A 21,594-nucleotide genomic window follows, 5' to 3' on the forward strand; every position below is an offset into this window, starting at 1 on the left:
ATGGATGACAGCTCTCCCTACAAATCATTATGTGAAGTTAACAGTAATCCTTGTATATTTATCCCTAACTTCCTTTCATAAAATATTCTCAGGCACCACCATAAGAAGTACCATTAAATCTTAGTTGAGTAACTGAGACACTCAGATTACTGCTTGAAGCAATGGAATCCCAGCTGCGCACAACAGAAGTTACCTTTGGGAGAAAACTCACACAATATTAAGCAACTCATAGTGTTAATTATCTCCAGGTTTATAACAGAGTGGTAGAAATAAAACAGTACTATTACTATCTTATATTTCTAAATCATTTACCTTCGAAACATTTAAGGCAATTTACACATTTTAAAAAAATCAGTTAATCTTTATAATCTTTCTCTTTACGACTGGGAGCTGTTACCTGCAGTCAACTCTATTTTATAAAAGGAAAAACTGGGGCAGCCTTACAGGAACTAGAAGTACAACCTATACAGATTGCTTTTCCCTGAAAAACATTTCCTTCTTTTTATAATAGAAATAGGTTTACATCACTGGTAGAGAACAGAACATGAAACACAAGAGAGAATTGGAAGAATATGCTCCCCAGGATGCCCCTGGCAGGATGATGTTCACTCTGGATGTGATTCTATTCCTTTAAGAAGTCAAGACTTTTACCCTAAATTGATCTTTCTGGAATGGCAGAAAGTACTCTGGACCAAGAACCAGGAAACTTGGATTTTATTCATACCCTGCTGTCTACTATTTCTCTGACTTTCAACAAGTTGCCTAACATCTCTGGTTATAAATCTATAAAATGACACTACAACATACAATAATTACTTTACAGTGTTGTTTCATAAAGGTTATTAGGACACAAACCCTACCCCTAAACAGTTCACATTAACAGTGATAAGTTGTATAAACCAAATTACCGGTAGCATGGCACTAACCGAAAGCAACCACAGTGGAGGTTTCAAGCAGGTAAAGAGAGGAGGAAGTCACTAATTCTACCCATGTGTAGGGTTTACAAGTCAGAGAAGGTTCTAAATGAGGATTTCGTTTTCAGCAGATAGAAAAGGGGGGTTTTCTTTGGTCCTCCACCTTCTCTACAGTATATCTGGACTAAGACACTGAATCAAAACATGGATCTCAATTACAGAAGACTCATAATACTGATCACCACCATCCTTTATCAGGATGGCCTCTGGACAAAAGCCAACATAGTATTTTCCACAGAGAGCACATGATTTGAAATTCTGGTTTCACCTGAGTGACCTTGGGCAAGTCAGCCTCCCCATGCGTCACTTACTGTCTCTGTAAAACAATAATAAAATGCTACCTACACCTCATAGGGTTATTCTGAAAATCAGATGAGTTAATACATGTGAATCTTTTAAAAGTGTATTTTTTATTGTTAGGGATACTGCCTTCTAAAAGAAAATGCATCCAATTTCCATGCTAAAACACAAAGACTTACTTTTTAAACATCATTCATGTATTCAGAAATTTTTCTTTGTTAAAGTCAATATTTTGAGAAGAACCCCCACCCCGGCCCCAGACATTCCTGATGCATTTTAATAGAAAAGGGGTAACCTTTCACCCTTAATTTAATTGGGGGGAGGATGGAGTACAGCACATTCATTAACATATTTATTGTTTCTGTTTTGTCCCAGGTCCTGTCCTGTCTTGACATTGGATACATCAAACATGAATGCAAACAGTAAAAGTGAACAGTGGGAGGAGGAACAAAAGCTGATGGAGAAATTTTTACCCAAGTAATAAGCCATAAAAATGTACAAACCCAACTTGTAAACAAATACCTTCCTCCACTCAGCTAGGAGAGATGGTTTCACAGCTAGCCATTGCTAGAAGCACAGGGAGAATGTAAAGGACTTGTGCTGAGGTTGGAGAAGAGGGCAGGACATAATAAGAACATATCATCATGAGCTAAGGTTATGGGAAAAGTGTGCAGGCAGCGAGAAAGACAAAAATAACCCAGAATATACAGCTATGTTTTCAGGAAAAACAAATACTAGAGTCATATAAACTTTTTTAGCATTTTGACAGATGAACATCCCGCACATTTTCTTCGCTGCTGCTTTCCCAGATACCAGCATGACCTCTGCCCCTTCACTTCAATCAGGTCGCTGCTCAGATGTCACCTCCCCCAGGGCTTTCTCTCCTCACCTTGCCTTATTTTTCTCTGGATCACTTAACAGTCACCTGAAATACCACCTATTTATTATTGAGCTCCCCCTATACTAGAATGGAATCTCCAAGCAAGTACTATTTGTTACTGTGTCCAGAGAACAGATTAAAAACTCGAAAAAGAAGAAAAGCATCAGATGTCCTAAATAGGCATGTAGATGAGGCAACTCAACAAACATTGAAGATAATTTTTTAAAAAAGTGTCTCCATCATTTAGGTGAAATATATTTGAAAACTCAGGTTGGTTAAAGAGCAAATAAGAGGCAGGACAAAATTTTCATACAGATTATTTCAACAAGAGGATGTTGGATATGGAAATAGGGTATCAGTAAAGACCCAGGCTCATAAGGAACAAACATAGCTTGACAAATTGCTATGGGTTTTCAATAATTATTAAAGAATGGACATCTGTGGAAAGGGACTTTAAATTCTAGGAAACAAACACCATCCCATAATTCTTTTTTTTGAAAACTGACATATAATGACATGTAACATTATGTTAGTTTCAGGTGTACAACATGATTCAATATTTGTCTATACAGCAAAATGGTGACCACTGTAAGTGTACTTAACATCTATCACCATACATTACTGCAGTTTTTTTCTTGTGATGAGGACTTTTAAGATCTATCCTCTTAGCAACTGTCAATTATGTAATACAGTGTTATTAACCATAGTCACCATGCTCATAATTCTTATAAACTGAAGGAAGATGCTGGAGAACTTGCTATTTTAATAACCACCTTAAAAAGTTAGACAATAGCAAAATGTTACTGAAGTTCAATAACTTCATTATATGTGAAAGGTGTGAACACTGAACTCCAAGAAAATCAAGCATACTATGTTTTTTCATAATTTTTTGAGCAATTTACAGGATTCATTATCAAACTTACAGAGAGCAACATACTAAAATAAAATGTAAGGGTAAATTATTACAGTCTGTCTGAGGAATGCAGGCAACTGCTAAATCAGATAAGCCTGAATCTGGCTCATCAAGTGACATCAAATCAAGTTTGTTCAACTTCACAAGCACCTTATGACCAATAAACTTTAGAGTCTAAGATGCTGCTGAGCATGCATTTCTACAAATAGAATTCAAGTAGGCTACCTTAACTGTAAAATAGCCCAAGCCCCATTGGCACCTTTAACACGCCCCTGGGCAAAAGCTACTACAAGTCAACAAAAATAATTCCTAGTGGCAAGGAAGAGCAGCCTGCAGACAGAGGCTGTTCTCAGGGAAGATGACAGCAGTCTGACTGTTTTACCCCAAACTTAGGAGCTTCAGGAGAGACTGCCAGCTCCCCTTTCTAAAACACGGTTCCCAACCCTTCCTACTAGAACGCTGACACAGATGCTAGAAAACAGGCACTGCCATGAACTGCATCTGAAGTGATGCCACCATGTGTGTAACTCTTAGCTTTTCCATGTCAGGCCAACCTCTTCCATTTGTTTAGACTGCCAGTGCTTGGAAGAGCTTCACCCCTTCCCACCTTGGGACTTCCCACCTTGTAACCAGGACTGCATTCCTAAGAGGACTGCAACAAGCAGCCTTGATACAAATTACTAAGTGCTGCTAAAACAACATGAAACATTTGTCAACGATCCCCATCCCCAATTTATTTATGGTAAGAACAGTACCACAACAGCCATTAGCAGATTTTTAAAAGGGAGGTTTAATACCCACCACCTTATCATAAGTCATCTTAAAAAAGAGACAATAGGCCCCAAATGGAGTCACTTGTGCTCAGCCCACCTCACCAGACCGAGGCTTAATAACTAACCTAATTGCAGTAATTGCAGTACAACCTCCTCCAGGAATGGTCTTAACCAACTAGTCTGGAAGTTTCTTGTCAGCAGCAATGAGGAAATCTGCTACACAGGCCCTTTCCATACCCCAGAAGAAGATGAGGTGACCACTCTCCCCTTTTCCCTTCTCTCCTGCCTATAAAAGCCTTGACTTTGTACGGCTCCTCCAAGCTCCTCTCTGCTTGCAATGTGGGATGCTGCCTAATTGACTGATGGTTTAATAAAGCCAATTATATCTTTTAAATTTATTTTATTGCATTTTTTGTTATTTAACAGTCAATTTTTGTTGGTAATCATGCTTAAGTGTTTGTTATACCTTTTTCCATTTGTCTTTATTTTGAAAACATTTTACTATATTTTAGACATCATTATATTTCATTAGGCCTTTAAATATTCTATTGCATTGATGTTATATTTTAAATAACAAATGTTTAACATAAAACACTGATTTTCCCTGATAATGTAAGTTATATTCATCCAGTGTCAATGGCAAAAAATTTCAAAGTAAATAAAAAATACGGAAAATAACAGAAAAAAACACACATAGAAAAAATATGTAAAATCATCAGTCTAACCACCAGAGAGCATTTCAGTATATAAGCTCCTAATCATTTTACTACACACACGTCTGCCACAAAATTGGGATATCATACTTGTTTCCTTTAAACATTTCTACTTATATATCATATGTCATTTTAAAAATGACTGCAAGAGTGACACTGTATTGCTCTTGCTGGTCATTCAGCTGTTTCCAAGATGATGATGGCAATAATGCTGCTGCTGCTGCTAATATTACCTAAAATAATAATTAAGTTCTTAAATAACAATTAGATTCTTTCTATGTGCCAAACACTGTGCTAATAAGCACCTTAAGGTGGCATTCTCACCTTTGAGGCTTTTGCATTACCTATTTCCCTCACTGGAATACTCATATATGCCATTTGTATCCAAAGATGTTATGGACTTCCTTTTGCAATTCAGCTTTCAGTTGAATGACACCTGTTCAGGTATATCCCCTCTCTCTCCTTATTTCCCATCAAGAGTGAATGGACTGGCACACAGCTGGTGCTCGAAAGAATTTCTACTTTGCAGCCAATTAAGCCGACTGTGCTCTTTTCCCCATGGGGGCCTGGTGTGCAGTGGCTGCAAACAACAGGCTCCTTGGTAGTGTAGTGTATGAGCCTGTTGCCAGTATGGGTTGCCCTAAGGGATGTTGGATTCAGCCCTTTCCAGTGGACATTCGTGACTGGTATGCTGTCCCCAGTTGAGGCTCCAGACAGGTATGTGAGGTGCCTTTGGAAAGCCCCAGGGTGCAGTGGCCAGGGTCCACATTGGCCAAGTCATGATGTCCATCTGCACCAAGCTGCAGAACAAGGAGCATGTGACTGAGGCCCTCCTCAGGGCCAAGTTCAAGTTCCCTGGCTGCCAGAAGATCCACATCTCCAAGAAGGGGGGATTTACTCAGTTTAATGAGGATGAATTTGAAAGCATGGTGGCAGAAAAGAGGCCCATCCCAGATGGCTGTGAGGTCAAATACATCCCTAATCGTGGCCCCTGGACACATGGTGGGCCCTGCACTCGCGAGAGCCTTGGCACTGTCCCCTCCCTACTTGCCCACCAATAAATTCTACTTTCTTGTCCAAAAAAGAAAAAAAAATTTCTAAAATGAATCAATGATCTATCTAGTTTCAAAGCTCAAATTCTTAATTCTGTACTATCCAGTGATAAAATTTTGGTACATAAATTTCCATCACCATAATTATTTCCTTTAGGAAACCAGTATTGCATTTTTAATTTCAAATTTACATCAGGTTACTGAAGACTTTGATAAACTGTAATAAACAAACATAGAGAAATGAAGATTATTTTCTTCTTTCTCCTAAATTTTAACTATACTGAAAATACAAATAGAATGAGTCAACAGTACAAACAGAATAATTTCTAAAAATCAGATGTAGTGAAAACTGTGCATTCTTCTTTCAGAAAGAAATATTCAGATTCCGAACAGAGTTTTTTTGGTGCTAAAAGATTATAGTTTCTATTCCACATTCCTTGTCAAAAGTATTGCTTCTGAGAACAGTGGGTGACCTCTTTTAACCAACACTAATGAAGGAAAGGGTGGATTTTAAATGAAAGACAAGAGCCATCAAAATGGAACTTAAAAACCTAAAAGTTATTTAGTCTAAATGTAGAATTGTGAAGAGGCACTCCTCATCGAACACAGATAAAATGCCACCAGAACTAGACCGCCACCAAACTCCTACTTGAGGACTCAAATGGCCACCCTCATGGCACTGCTCTTTGGCCTTGTGTCAAAGGGCTTCATTATACAACCCTGCCACAGAACAGCAAAGTGGCAAGGAGGGGGAACTTAGCCTAGTTTTAAAATAATTGCTTTGCTTTGCCTCCACTTAAAGAGTCTTTCTCTAATAGGAGGAGACACTGTCTTCTGGGGAAAAAATATTCCACTTTTATTATCTCTTAATTACAGTGTCGCTGTTCCCAGTGTTATACAATAACAAAGAATTCTGCCTGCAGTGCCATTATAAACTCTATTTTCAGTAAGTGTGACTCAGAATATCATCTACTCTCTCAAATTTGACATGTGGGACTGAATTTTCAAAACTTTCACTGACAGGCAATGTGTAAACCCCTCTAAAGTGAGTGAAACCCCCTAACCTTCTCAAGACACTACTCAACACTCCTTACATCCAAAGCGTTTAAAATGAGATCTAAAATGTGAAACAAATATGGCTCCCACACCCTTAAAAAGCAATGAACATTTCAATATTTCAAATAGAAACAGATCTCAGGTGGGTAAAATCAATGAAGGATCTATACTGGAAATGTGATTCAAATATTTCAAAATTACTAAAGTGGTATGTCCACATAATTAGCTTCTTTGATTCACTTCTTCCCAACTCCTCCAATACCATTTTCCAAAAGAAACCACTTTTTAACATTTACTGTTTCTCGGGGTAGTTAATTTGCATCATATCCCTAAACAATGTGCTGTGATAATAGATTGTAAAATTCTCTATTGATTTTCTGCTGTGAGAGATGAGGACTAGCAAATGTGACTGCTCCATTCCACCTGCCCAGTACATTTGTATGGCTTTTTATCTGCATCTTATTTGTTGTCCCAGTAGTTTTAAGAGCATGCTAACAACATTATTTCCTGCTTCTTGGGTATTAGGTAGCCCCTTTCCACTTCTCTCTAAGAGCAGCATGATGGCTCTATCCCTGTTTCCCTTGGGCTCTCCCCTCTCCACTTTTACACCCCAAATTTTTTCATCTGTATTCTTACAGGGTCAAGGTGGACAATATTTACATTCCATTGTATAACCATAATTAAATTTTTTACATTTCTAAATGTGAAAAACAAAAAAACCAAAATTTTATTATTGTGGTGAAGGTTTAAAATATTACGAGGTGAATACTAATTTTGGGGTTTTCGGTTTTATAATTATTATTTTTCTTGCACAGACTTCAAGAAAAATACCAACTGCTTCTAAATTTCCCATGCAATCAGGTGTTCTATCAAGTTTTAAAAATTTTATAATGAAACATTAAGAGATCAGAAGGCTATCAAGAGCAAGAAACATATGTGTACCTAATTTTTTAAAATTGTCAATATAGTTGAATTGCTAGGTACTCCTCACTGACTGCATGTTCTTCCCCTTGCCAGAGGTAACCACTAAGCCATATTTAATGATTCCTATGTGGATGTGTTCCTATTCAAAATAGTGCTGTGTTGCATGCTTTAAGATGTTACCATATATGCACATTCTTCTGCAAGTTGCTTTTTTTCATTAAACATTACCTTTTGTGAGAGTCATTCATGTTAAAAATTGTAACTCTAGTTACTTGCTTTTCACTGTTACATAATTTTCTACTATATGAATATATGAAACCTTTCCAATCTCTTATTAAGGGCCATTTAGGTTGTTTTATTTTGATCTAACATAATGTTGCTATGAACAATCCCCTCCTTGTAAAATGGCAAGAGTTTCTGTAGATACGTACCTAGGACTGGGTTAACTGAGACACAGGTGTAGGCTTTTCCAACTTTATTGATTATTGCCAACTGTCTTCCAAAGTGGTAATACCACCGACACTCACATGCATGGGGTGGAAGAGTGCTCACTGCTCTAAAATCCTTGCCAGCATTTGGTATTATCACTCTTTCAAATTCTGGCCAATGAGACATATGTGAAATGATATCTCACTGTGTGTTTAATCTGAATATCCTTGATTACTGGAGGCTAAGTATCTCCTCATATATATATATGGATCACTGCAATTTATTTTTCTGTGAATGGTCTGTTCCAACTGTTGTCCATTTTTCTGTTATGTCGTCTTTCTAATTAATTTAAGATTCCTTTACACACACACACACAATACTAATCCATTATTAGTAATATAATATGCTACAAAGTATCTTCTCCCATACTGTGGATTATCTTCTAACTTTTTAAAAGAGGAGTCTTCACATTAATGTAATCATATACAGCAATATATCCTTTCACTGTTTTTGTTTTTCTAAATCTTGAGAAAGCCTTCTCTACCCAAAGGTCATTAAGATGTTGCTTCACATTTTGATCTAAACATTTTAGATTTTCTCTCTCAAATGTTTACCTTTAATCTACCTGAAACTGATTTTTCTGGTTGGGCTGAGGTGGGGAACATACACAGACACACACATACCACCCCCCCCCTCATTCCATAAGCACACACACCACACCCACCTCACCCCCTCCACAGACACCACATACCTCCCCCGACCACACATATCACTGCCCACACCCTCAGCACCATTTACTGAAATAGTTCTGTTGTCTTCAATATCTGAATCACTTCCTCTGTTGTATAATCAAGTTACCATAAACACTGGACACTGCTGCTTCTGGGCCCTCTTATCTATTCCACTGTCCTTTGGATATCTTGTTATCTGGGAGAATGTCAGCATGGTCCCAACTGTACTTCTCCCACTCAATTTTGAATGTTTTATATGGTACCTTAGCTAACAATATATGTATTTAGAAACTTGTGCTGTGGATTCTAGATGGTAATTATTCTCTGTATGGTACACCTAAATGTTAGCTCCTAAGAGGAGAGAAGCTATATTTAACACAGTCTTTGTACATGTATAGTCTTAGGTACTTGTGGAGTGTTTAATTCATGTAGGGAAAAAATTAATTTCTTGCACCTCAGCTTATATAGGCTGTGGTAGTAAAACTAGATAAGCACTTCATTTTTTGCCACACTGATACCATTGAAGTACCAATTTAGCACTAGGTATGGTCTTGCCCATCTGTCTGCCCCCGTCTCCTTAAGGCTACCTCAGTCTAAATGGGAGGCAGGGGTGAGGGGAGGTGGGTCACAACCTCAAAAGACTCTGGGGTTAGAAAAGTAGCAATTATTGTGTAAGGAGGCCTGGCATAATGATATAGGGGCTTGCGGAAACTATGGCTAACCAGAAAATGCCTAACTAAATTCACACAATTCAATTTACAAAAAAGTGCTAGGTTGGCTAAGTAAAAGAAATGTTCAGGCCCCACTGGCCCTCGACTGAGACCTCTAGCCATCTAAATACATGCTACATTGTAGTAGATGGTACTGATTGCACAAAACATGGAGAACGTAAATGTTTTCTAAACATATTTTCTCATGGGCACTGCTTTTAATAATGTGCCACAATTAGTTTGGTATAATCAGATTTTAGTCCCACGAGATATCCTGATATTCTATATTACAGCTTTGGCTAACAAATTTAAGATGAATTTCCTCCTCAGTAAAATGGGGATAATAGTAATAATACCTGCTTCATAAGGTGAAGATTAAATGAAGCAATGCATGAAGTGCTTAGGAAAAAGTACTAATATTGAGTAATCACTTAATTATCTCGTTATTCATCATGATTTAGAACATTCATATTTTGAGTACCTTGTTGTTTCCAATCACTTTCTTGATTTCCACAAATATCATGCACCAGGTTAATAAAGCTAAGAGCTTATATTGAACTTTATTTTTCATTCTACCTGACAAAATGCAGAAGATACATTTTGTTTTCTAAATTTGACCGTTCAAAGCTTTCGCTTAATGTCAGATTTAATGGGTTTGGTAAGCACCTATACTTCTATGAGATAAAACATTTGCTTTTAATGATGATTTGTCTCCTGGACAAATTTTTGAGCTGACCATATCTTTTTTTTTTTTTTTTTTTTCCCGGTATGCGGGCTTCTCACCGCTGTGGCCTCTCCCGTCGCGGAGCACAGGCTCCGGATGCGCAGGCTCAGCGGCCATGGCTCATAGGCCCAGCCGCTCCGCGGCATGTGGGATCCTCCCGGACCGGGGCACGAACCCCCGTCCCCTGCATCGGCAGGCAGACTCTCAACCACTGCGCCACTAGGGAAGCCCGAGCTGACCATATCTTTAAAAGACTAAATAAATAAATAAGAGCAAAGAATATCTCCAAGTTTTAAAAAATGTTTATATGAGGAATTATGGAAATACTCTGACAAATTTAGTACTTAGAGTTAATTTAAAAAAATGAAATATACAAACCTTGAGTTGGACAAGTGGTCTTTTGGAGACAAGTTAATCAGGGTTTTAATCTTTCCATAGAGTTTTGACCCAAATCTTCACTTATGAAAAACTTTTAGTAATATCTATCGTCAGATCACCTCCCCATGTTTACATATACATGCAAATGTAATACAGCGCTGGCTATAGTGAACACGATGAATCCGAATAAATTTCTACAGACTTATTAGCAGGATAATATGCCCAAAAGGTATCATTACACAAATTTCTCAAAAATTAGTTGGATCTCCTATTCCAGAAAAGCTCTACTGCTGTTTTTAATTTTTTTAATGTATTAGAAATGAAAAGTGATATATTTTAAAGCACATTAGATATGAGTAATATAAAACATACTTCAAATTTGCTTATGGTGACTACCTCTCAAAACAGAAGGATGCATTCAGAAGCAGGTCAGGTGTTGGTGCATTTCCAAGAAGCAGTAGCCATCTAGCAGTGAGATAAACCAGTTCAACCAGATACGATTGGAAGTCCAACAAAAGGGATTTGGGAAGCATGGAAAAGATCAGCTGGGAAGAAGACAAATCCTGTTCTGGGACTCCAAATACACACCTGGTCATACTCAAATACCTAGAATTCCTTATCACTTTCATAACTCAGTAAATATTAGGTCTTGAGGTCTGAGGCAACTAGAAAGAAATTTCTTAACAACAGGGATCAATAATCAGTTTAGTTCTAGTTATGCTCATTAAAGATTAATTGCTACAGAAACTGCCCTCCGATCATAGCAACTAGAAAATAGGACAGTATATGTAAAGCAAAAGTTTTCAAACACTGTACAATAGGCAGATCTGAACTGTGATTTAGAAGAGAAAGGAACAAATAAGGTAAGCCCAGATTACTGCTTGGAGGCAGTGTCTAAGATCTAGCAGTAAAAGTAGGTGCCTGGAAGTAGTGCTGAGCTGAGGAGCTGAAGAGGGAGTGTGGTGAGGCTGAGGTGGCTAGAATTTATGGAGCAGAATAAAAGAGAGAGAAAAGCTGCACAAAGCGACAGCTCTGAGGAATCCCCAGGTCTTGGCTGGAGCACTGATCTGAACACACGTGAACGGAAATGGTCCAATTCATCAGAAATAAGTAGTGGAATGAGTAATTTTAAGAGCTCACAGAGGGCTAAGAACAGCTTGTGTTCTTATCAGACAGAGTGGAAAGACTTCATTAACACCAGGGCATTGAAGAGAGTCTAAAGAAGGGTAATAATGCTTTACTAATGGAGCTAAATAAGTCTCCAAATAAAGGCTGCTCTGGATCCACCATGACAAAGGGTAAAGACAAGCCTCTAAAGGGTTCAGCTAATCTGCAAGTTACTCATTTGGACAATGGAATAAAATACAACATTCTTTAAAGGAATAAAACCAAATCCACCCACAAAAATGTCAAAAAGTCTGGCATGAAAACAAAAATTACTAGAAATGCAAAGAATGTAACAGTTCCAGAAAAGCACAGAGAGAAAGAAATTTGAAGAGAAGGACCTTAAAACAGCTATTGTAAATATGAAAAATATGCTCAAGGATATTAAGAAAGATACAAACTCGATAAGGAGAGAAATGAAGGATATAAAAGTTTCACATTGCAGTTTCTAAGATAAAAATACTATATATGGAATAAAAATACTGTAGTAAACTTGAAGATATAGCAACAAAAATTATTAAAGTACTGAAAAAAACAAAAAAAGAGTAGGAAAAAAACTGAGCAGAGTCTCAACGAACCTTTTGTGTAATACAGTCTAACATACAGGAAACTAGAGTCCCAGGAAGAGGGGTGGGTGCTATAAAAATGATGGCTGAAAAATTTCCAGACTTAGTAAAAAATGTAAACCAATGAATCCAAGAACTTCAAAAAAAAAAAAAAAACAGACAAGGAAAACATAAAGTAAGGCACCTCATAATAAAAATGCTTAAAATCAAATATAAAGAGAAAAATCTTGAGAGTGGCAAGAGGGGGAGAAACCCACACTAGGTACAGAGGAACAGAAAATGATAGCAGACCCTTTGTCTGAAACCACACAGGGTAGAGAACAACAGAACAACATTTTAAAATTACTGAACAAAAAAGAAAACACTGCCAAGGAATTACATACAAGTGAACATAAATTCCTAAAATTAAGGGGCAGCCTTAATATCATTTTAAAAAACAATAAAACATGAGAACATTTCTCACCAGCAGTTTACTATAAGACATACTGAAAGAAATTGTTCAGGCAGAAAAAAAAGATACTAAATAGAAATGTGAAACTGCAAAAAGGAACCCAGTACACCAGGAATGGTCAATATGTGAGTAAAAGTAAAGAATACCTTTCTGTTTAAAGGAAAAATATAACAATGGAGTATGAGTTTTATATACATAATTAAAATGTATGACAATAGCACAGTAACCTGTTATAAAGATTCCAAACTACACATGAAGTGGTAATATTTGAAGGCAGACTGTGACAAGTTAAAGACTATACTGTAAGCCCTCCAGCACTCATATAATGATTAAACAAAGAGGTACAGCTAATATGCCAACAGTGAAGAAAGACCGAACCCCCCGATGCCACAAAACACACACAAGCCCAAACAAGTCAGGAAAAGAGGAAAAAATAAAAGATGGAGTAAGTAAATATCAAAGAGCAAGATGGCAGAATTAAAGTCAACTATATCAGTAATTATTACAAATTACTATAAAGTCAAGCATATCAGTAATTACTATAAATATAAATGGTATAAACACTCCAATCAAAAGATTGTTGGTTGAAAAGACCCACAAGTATGCTGTAGAAAACAATTTTAAAGACAAGATCACAGAATAAGATTAAAAAGCTAGAAAAAATTTCTAGCAAAAACTGAAAGGAAAGGTAGAGTTACTATATTAATATTAGACAAAGTAGATTTCAAAATAAGGAATGTGACCAGGAATGAGGAAGGTCATTTCATGACAAAGGGATCATTTTTTCAAGAGGACGTAACATGCACAGGTGGCAGAAATGCAAAATATTACAGACACTTTAGAAAACAGTTTGGAAGTTTTTTATAAAGTTAAATATATACTTAGTACACATCCCAGCAAGCTCACTCCCTCACTCGTAGGTACCTTCTGAAAAGAGATGAAAACATATGTACATGCAAAGACTTGTTTGAGAATATCCAAAGCAGGTTTATTTATAATAGCCCCAAACTGAAAACAACACAAATGCCCAGCTGGTGTATGTGTAAACTGTAAGATATTCAAACAATGGAATGAATATACTACTCAGCAATAAAAGGAGACAAACTACAAACTAACGCAGCACACAATATGGATGAATCTGCAAAGAACACTTCCAAGTGAAAGAAGCCAAGCACAAAAAAATATGCATGATTCAATTTATTGAAATTATAGAAAAGAAAAAGCTCAGTGCCCAAGGACAGATAAGTGGTTGCCATGGGCTGGGAGTAAAGGTGGAAGGAATTAACAGCAAGACCTTTTTCAGGTAATGGAAATGTTATGTATCTTGATAGTGATGGTAGTCACACAACTGTATTCATTTTTCAGAACTCAAACTATGTAATTTAAATTGGTAAATTTTAGTGTATGTAAATTATCATTAGAAACTATGCACTTTCTACTGAAAAAGTTGGATTATCTGCCCATACTTATGTGATTTTAAAAACCATGAAAAACTGAAATGGGAATATCTAGGAAGAGCCTGAGGAATTAAAGGATGAAACTTCAAGACTCCTCCCCAAAACCCTCTCTCAAAGGCAGAAGTGAAGAAGCCCTCCGTGATAAAGCAACCAGCTGGAGTGAAGTCTGGAGACTGGGCCCAATTAGCCCCATCTTACCTGATCCATCTGTTTTCCCACCTATTTTGCGTTCTGAAGCAGGAACAGAAATAGAGACTGAAGCAGAGGCAGGTAACAGGCAGAACTTCTTAAGCTGCTAAACAGAAAAAAAGCCCTGTGACACTTAAAACTGCCCTAACCAGCCAGAAGTTCTCAAAGGGGATAACTAAGGCTTTTAAAGGAGTTTTACTGGCAGGAAAACCTCTGGCCTGGTGCAAGGGGACTGCGATGGTTTGGGCCTGTGCTCTTACTCATAGGGCTGCTAAGCGATCAGAGCTTCCAGCAGGGGGATTCTCTCCAAAAATTCTCAGAGGTGGCCCAGGAAAACATGGACAAAGCAAATGTCAACAGGTTGAACCTGGGGATGCTCTGGAATAAGTTACCCGGGGAAGTGACTCAGTGAAAAGTACATTAGCGTGGTCAGCCCATCCTGCTTGATGTAGCAACAGACATTGAATCAGTGACAGCTGTTCTGCTGCCTCTTTTGCCTTTTCTAGAACTGGCATTTTAAACTGCAGTTATTCTGTTTTTTGCCTCTAGTACTTTATATGAAGTATGTCAGATATTCTGTATTTTTCAGTTAGCCTGTAGAGTTAAGTTACATCCCTACCTGAAGAGAATGGACACCAACCAGCCTTGGAGACGGGAGCCACAGCTAGACACACAGGACAGAGGTAAGGAGATCTGTGGTTAGAGATGGGAAACTGTGCCATGTTGGGCAAAAGCACTGTTTGAACTCAATGTATGGAGAAAGGGGGTGTGTGTGTGTTGGGGACAAAGAGATGAACGTCGCTGGCTCTGTCTACCAAGAAGATCACCCTTTCTCCGAGAACTGTATCTCACCCCTGCTGGAGGGAACTCTCCTCTCACCAGAGCAACCACGTGGGTGTCAGTCACACAGGTCACAGTCGTGCCACAGAATACACTACAGTGGAAGTCAGGAGACAGAACTGAACACATGCTCTGCCGTGCTGCTAGTAATCACGCATCCAGCCACATGAAAGCCTCCCCTTCCAAAGAATAAAGCTGAGTGGGGTTCCCACAAGCGCAAAGCAGGAAGCCCCTGAGCTCACCTCCTCCCACAGACACACAAAATTACAACCACTTACGAAAAAGACCAGAACCTATCAAAAGAGATCTTCTACAACTGAAGACATAATGAACGGACCACAGTGAGATGGGTTTGAGGGCGGAGTCGCAGTACAGCCAAGACCACACCCTGGGGTGGGCAACCCACAAACGGGAGAATAGTTACAACTGCAGAGGTTCTCCCCATGGAGTGAGGGGTCCGTGCCCCACATCTGGCTCCCAAGCTCAGGGGTCCTGCGTTGGGAAGATGAGCCCCCAGAATATTTAGCTTTGAAGGCCAGTGGGGCTGACTTTCAGGAGATTGCCCAGAGGGCTGTGGGAAAGAGACCTCACTCTTAAAGGGCACACACAGAGTCTCACACGCTCTGGGACCCAAGACAGAAGCAGTAATTTGAAAGGGGCCAGGGTTAGACCCTCCTGCTGATCTTAGAGAGCCCCTCAGAGAGGCAGGAGGCAACTGCAGCTCACCTTGGGGACACAGACACTGGCAGCAGCTATTTGGGGAGCTCGTTCTACCATGTGGATGCTGGTCTAGCGAGCACCTCTTGGAATCCTCCCTCTAACTTACTAGCCTCAGGACCCAGCCCCACCTCTACCCACCAACCTGAAGGAACCAGTACGGGGACACCTCAGGCCAAGCAACTAACTAGGTGGGGACACAGTCCCACCCACCCACAGACAGGCTGCCTTAAGACCCTCGAGCCCACAGCTGCCCCTGGACACGGCCTTGTCCACCAGAGGGTCCAGGACCTGGCCACACACATCAGTGCATAGGCACTAGACCTGGGAACCCCAGGGCCCTGCAGCCAAAGACCCCATGACTCAGCTCCACACACCAGTGAACAGGCACCAGCCCCAGAATCTCCTGGACCTTGACCCCATCCACCAGTGAGCCTGCTCTAGCCTTGGGACCAGCATCACCCACCAGCAGGCAGAGACATGCCCAAGGAAAACCTCAGCCCTGGAGCCTACAGACCCAGCCCACACACCAGCTGGGCCATGGCCCTACCTACCTTCAGGCCAACACCAGCTCTGAGACACACTGGGCCCCTCAGCCAGCTGCCCCAGGGTCCAGCCCCACTCACCAGCAGTCCGATACCAGCTCTGGCACCCCTGGGTCCTGCAGCTAGACCCCAGGACCTGGCTCTGACCACCAGTGGGCCAGCACAAGCTCTGGGGCTCACCAGGAGTGAGGCTGCCAGCCACCTTGTGACTCAGGCCTACCAACCAATGACCAGCAACCTCTACACAAGGAGGGCCTGGCCAGCAACCAGACCAGGGGCCAGCCATGCCTATGAGACTGCCCACACCTGTCAGCCCACCACAACAAGGGGACCCACAGTCCACAGAGGGGGCACCCCTAGAGCATCCAGCCCTGGTGACCGAGGGGAATGTGCTGCCAGCACACACAGGATGTCTCCTACAGAAGGCCACTTCTCCAAGGTCAGGAAATGTAACCAACTTACATACACAGAAATGAAACCAGCAAATAAGGCAAAATGAGGTGACAGAGGAACATATTCCAAAGAAAGGAACAAGATAAAACCCCAGAAGGAGAACTAAGCAAAGTGGAGACAGGCAACCTACCTGAGAAAGAGTTCAGGGTAATGATCGTAAAGATGATCAAAGAATTTGGGAGAAGAATGGATGAACAGAGTGAGAAATTAGAAGTTTTTAATAAAGAGTTAGAAACCATAAAGAACAACCAAACAGAGATAAAGAATACACTAACTGAAATGAAAAAATACACTAGAAGGAATCAACAGTAGATTAAATGATACAGAGGAACGGATGAGCGAGCTGGAAGACAGAGCAGTGGGAATCGCTGCTGCTGAGCAAAACAAGAAAAAAGAATAAAAAGAAATGAGGACAGTTCAAGAGACCTCTGGGACAACATCAAATATACTAACATTCACCTTATAGGAGTACCAGAAGGAGAAGAGAGAAAGTGGAAGACAAAATATTTGAATATATAATAGCTGAAAACTTCCCTAACCTGGGAAAGGAAATAGACTTCTTGGTTGAAAATCCACAGAGAGTCTGAAACCCAAAAAGGACCACACCAACACACTGTAATTAAAATGGCAAAAATTAAAAATAAAGACAGAATATTAAAAGCAACAAGGGAAAAGCAACAAGTTACTTACAAAGGAGCTCCCATAAGGCTATCAGCTAACTTTTCAGCCAAGATATGGAAGCAACCTAGATGTCCATCAACAGATAAATGGATAAAGAAGATATGATATATATAAATGTAAACACACACAATGGAATATTACTCAGCCATAAAAAAGAATGAAATTCTGCCATTTGCAGCAACATGAATGGACCTGGAGGGTATTATGCTTAGTGAAATAAGTCAAGACAGAGAAAGACAAATACTGTGTTTCATCACTTATACGTGGACTCTAAAAAATAAAACGAATGAATATTACAAAAAAGAAACAGACTCACAGATATAGAGAACAAACTAGTGTTTACTGTGGGGAGAGGGAAAGGGGGAGAGGCAAAATAGGGGTGGGGAATTAAGGGATCCAAACTACTACGTATAAAATAAACAAGCTACAAGGATATACTGTACAGCACAGGGAATTACAGCCAATATTTCATAATAACTATTGACATACATGGAGTGTAATCTATAAAATCTTTGAATCATTATGTTGTACACCTGAGACTAATAAAATATTGTAAATCAATTATACCTAAATAAAAAAAGAATAAATATGATATGCAAAAACAATAAAGAGAAAGAAATGCAGAAAATGTCCTGGAGACAATTCTTCATCTTGAGGCGTCTCCTTGCCCTTTTCTCCTAAGCTGTTAGACTCACTGTCAGAGAAAATGACATAGCCTAGCGGGCTAGTGTACAGACTGCCCAGAAACACGGTGGGGTGCTCCTACAGAACTGGGGACAGCAAGGCTTGCTCAGCATTGTAAGTCAGTGTAAAGCTACACTGTTACAACGTTTCTCTTGATTGTACCCTAATAGAATATGCTAATACATTAAGAAAAAAGGGCCCAGCACAGGAGGAAACAGGAGGACTGTCCATCCCAGCACTGCATGTCTGTGTCTGGAGGTGGATAGAAATAATCTAGAGCTATAGCCTAATTCTGCATTAATTCTGCATGAAAGCTGTTAATTCATGCATTAACAGCTATCTTAGTCTATCCAACTATATACAATTGCTATTTCATACTCTGCAAGGGCTATTCTAAACATAGAAACAGACTCCATTCCACTCAAACTTCCAACATCATATGTCAGTAGATAATCCTGTCACATGGGCCTCCTTCCATTTCCTAGGACTAAGCACACTACACTCACCTACACTGCACCCGTCCATCTTCCACAGAGGTCAGCATTCCACGTGTGCTTGGATCTCAATTCTAACCCTCCCTGCTTTGTCTCAAGGATCTCACACTATTTATCATTCTATGTGTTATAAATCCAACCTTTCCTTCAACCACCAGAAAATGTAAACTCCATGAAGACAGGGCCCTTGTCCATTCTATATACTACTGTATTTTTGATGCCTAGCACATATCAGGTACTAAAAACTATTTGTTGAAGGTGAGAATAAATAAATGAATAAGAGGTTAGAAACAAATGGTCTGTAAGAAATCTTCCAGTTCTGAAGTTCTATAATTATACTTGCAGAAGATAAGGTGCATAATGGTTTTCAGATTTAGGGTTAGAGGCTTTACCAAATTTCAATAATACTTTTCTAAATAAACATAATACAATTTTTCTTTATCCCTTCACTTTACTTCAGATAAATTCACTTTAAATTTTGAGCCTATCTTAAAGACGAAATAAATGAAATAGAAAATGTCAACAAATGATGCTTACTCTTCTTTCCATCCATATCTGCATGGATTTTCCGAGCCAAGAAACCACTTTTGTACACAGCAGCATTTGGGTCGTGAGGAATGTCCAAGAATGGGTTGGTAGTACTCCCAATACGGCTGATGGTCTTTGGATGTGTTCCATTAGCCTTCTCATCAGTACCTTCTGACGGAGACTTTTTTTTCTCTTCATCATCTCTAAAAGGATAAAACAAAGATTGAACACACAGGTTGAGTAACACACAATATTCAATGAACAGAGTTATTTGGTGTAATAAACTATCATATTTTCTAATGGTCTATCAGTCTTAATAACAACGACCATGATAAGAATAACTGTGGTTCACTAAACATCTCCTGTGTGCCAGGTATTTATGACCATGACAGTCTTGTAAGACTGATATTAGTATCCTATACCACAGGTAAGGAAAGAGACTCAAAGTTTAAATAAATATGCCAAAGCACAGACCTAGGAATTAAAGAAAGAAGCAGTGAGGATATGACTGCAAAACTCTAAAGCCTCTGGTCTTTACACCTACTACAGAGCCTTCATGTTTGTCTTCTTTCAAACAAGTACAAGTTCTTTGGCAGAGATCATGATTTTGATTTTGATTTCTGCATGGCCTAGAATAGTACCAAGCATACAGAATACGACAAGTACAGATTAAGTCCAGTAAACAATATTGGACTATATCTGCCAAATAACCAGGTAATCTCTAATATCAAAACCTCAGGTAAAGCTACCAATGGGTTAGGATGGGGGTGCCATCCACAGTGCTTTGGCATCTTACAGCTTTCCAATCGCCATTAAAGTTTGGCGCACCCTATCACTGACCGAGAAAACCCCTAACTGCCCAGCCCCCCTTTTGAATCCCCGTTCCTTCAAGCAGGGAAAGTTGAACGCTGAGGTTATAATGTACATGAAGTATGAAGGAGGTGGTCACATTCAGCTAATAAAGAGAGGGGAAGATTAGAAGAAAGCTAATAAGCTCTGATATACTGCTGGAAAACACATAACCAGAATAAGAGCATTTGTCTTAGTTCTCCGGTTTTAATGTCCTGAATCATCTCTGGTTTCATTGTTTATTAAGCTTTGAATACTGAATCTTTTTATAAAACTTCAACCAAAATAACCAACACCAAAATATATTTAAAATAAACCACAAAGCTTAACAATCATCAAAAGTGTTTATTTGGGGGCTTTCCTGGTGGTGCAGTGGTTGAGAGTCTGTCTGCTGATGCAGGGGACGTGGGTTCGTGCCCCGGTCCGGGAAGATCCCACATGCCATGGAGAGGCTGGGCCCGTGAGCCATGGCCGCTGAGCCTGCGTGTCCGGAGCCTGGGCTCCGCAACGCGAGAGGCCACAACAGTGAGAGGCCCGCGTACCACAAAAAAAAAAAAAAAAAAAAAAAAGTGTTTATTTGGTTATCAGAGTAAAACAGACATTTCTCCCCATTGGTATTTTATAAATAATTGTGAGATATATGAAAATAACACTGAACTCAGGCAACTATACCTTATTTTTAATTTTATTTTTAGATAATTTTGGATTTGCAAAGATAGTACAGAGTCCCCTTATGCTCATCATCCAGTTTCCCCAATGTAAACAACTTTTATTTTCTTTTGGCCATGTCACGTGGCATGTGGGATCTTAGTTCCGATCAAACCCGGGCCCCCTGCAGTGGAAGTGCAGAGTACTAACCACTGGACTGCCAGGAAATTACCCCCAATGTTAACACCTTATAGAACCATAATAAAAGTGTCAAAATTAAGAAATTAACAATACAATACTAAGAAGTAAACTTCAGACTTTATTCAGATTTCACCCATTTTTTTCACTAATGTTTTTTTCTTTTCCAGAATCCTATCCATGACCTCACAGTGCACTTGGCTGTCATGGCTCTTTAGTCGCCTCCAGACAGTGACAACTTTTAAGCCTTTACTTGTCCTTCATGAGCTAGAAAGTACTAGCCAGTGATTCTGTAGGTTTGTTTGATGTCTTCTCATCATTAGATTGAGGTTATACATTCTCGGGAAGGATACCATGGGTGATACACCCTCTCAGTACACCAGATCAGGAGGTATGTGTTTTATTATTAGTGAGATGCACCTGGATCACTTGGTTAAGGTGGTTTCTGTCAAGTTTCTATACTGTAAAGTTACTATTTTCCTTTGCAAATGATTTGGGGGAGATATTTTCTGACTATGAAAATATGCTGTTTCTCTTTAAACTTCTGACCACTAATTTTAGCATTCATCTGTG

At 39.3% G+C, this 21,594-nt stretch overlaps 1 protein-coding gene and 1 non-coding gene across 6 annotated transcripts in view; one reads left to right on the forward strand and one right to left on the reverse strand.

Annotated features, from left to right (window-relative positions):
• Nucleotides 1-21,594, reverse strand: part of PSD3 (pleckstrin and Sec7 domain containing 3) — a 571,701-nt gene that overhangs the window by 88,896 nt on the left and 461,211 nt on the right. For all 5 annotated transcript variants that reach the window (XM_012539248.3, XM_049704181.1, XM_049704183.1 and 2 more), the window contains one exon: nt 19,336-19,529. In XM_012539248.3, the coding sequence (XP_012394702.3) occupies nt 19,336-19,529 (194 nt within the window). The remainder of the gene's footprint in view (nt 1-19,335; nt 19,530-21,594) is intronic.
• LOC117199000 (small nucleolar RNA SNORA70) lies at nt 5,077-5,215 on the forward strand. Its single transcript, XR_004480179.1, has one exon. It is a non-coding gene; the product is annotated as a small nucleolar RNA SNORA70 (small nucleolar RNA).

The sequence above is a fragment of the Orcinus orca genome, chromosome 21 (assembly GCF_937001465.1).
Source record: "Orcinus orca chromosome 21, mOrcOrc1.1, whole genome shotgun sequence".
NCBI classification, from domain to species: domain Eukaryota; kingdom Metazoa; phylum Chordata; class Mammalia; order Artiodactyla; family Delphinidae; genus Orcinus; species Orcinus orca.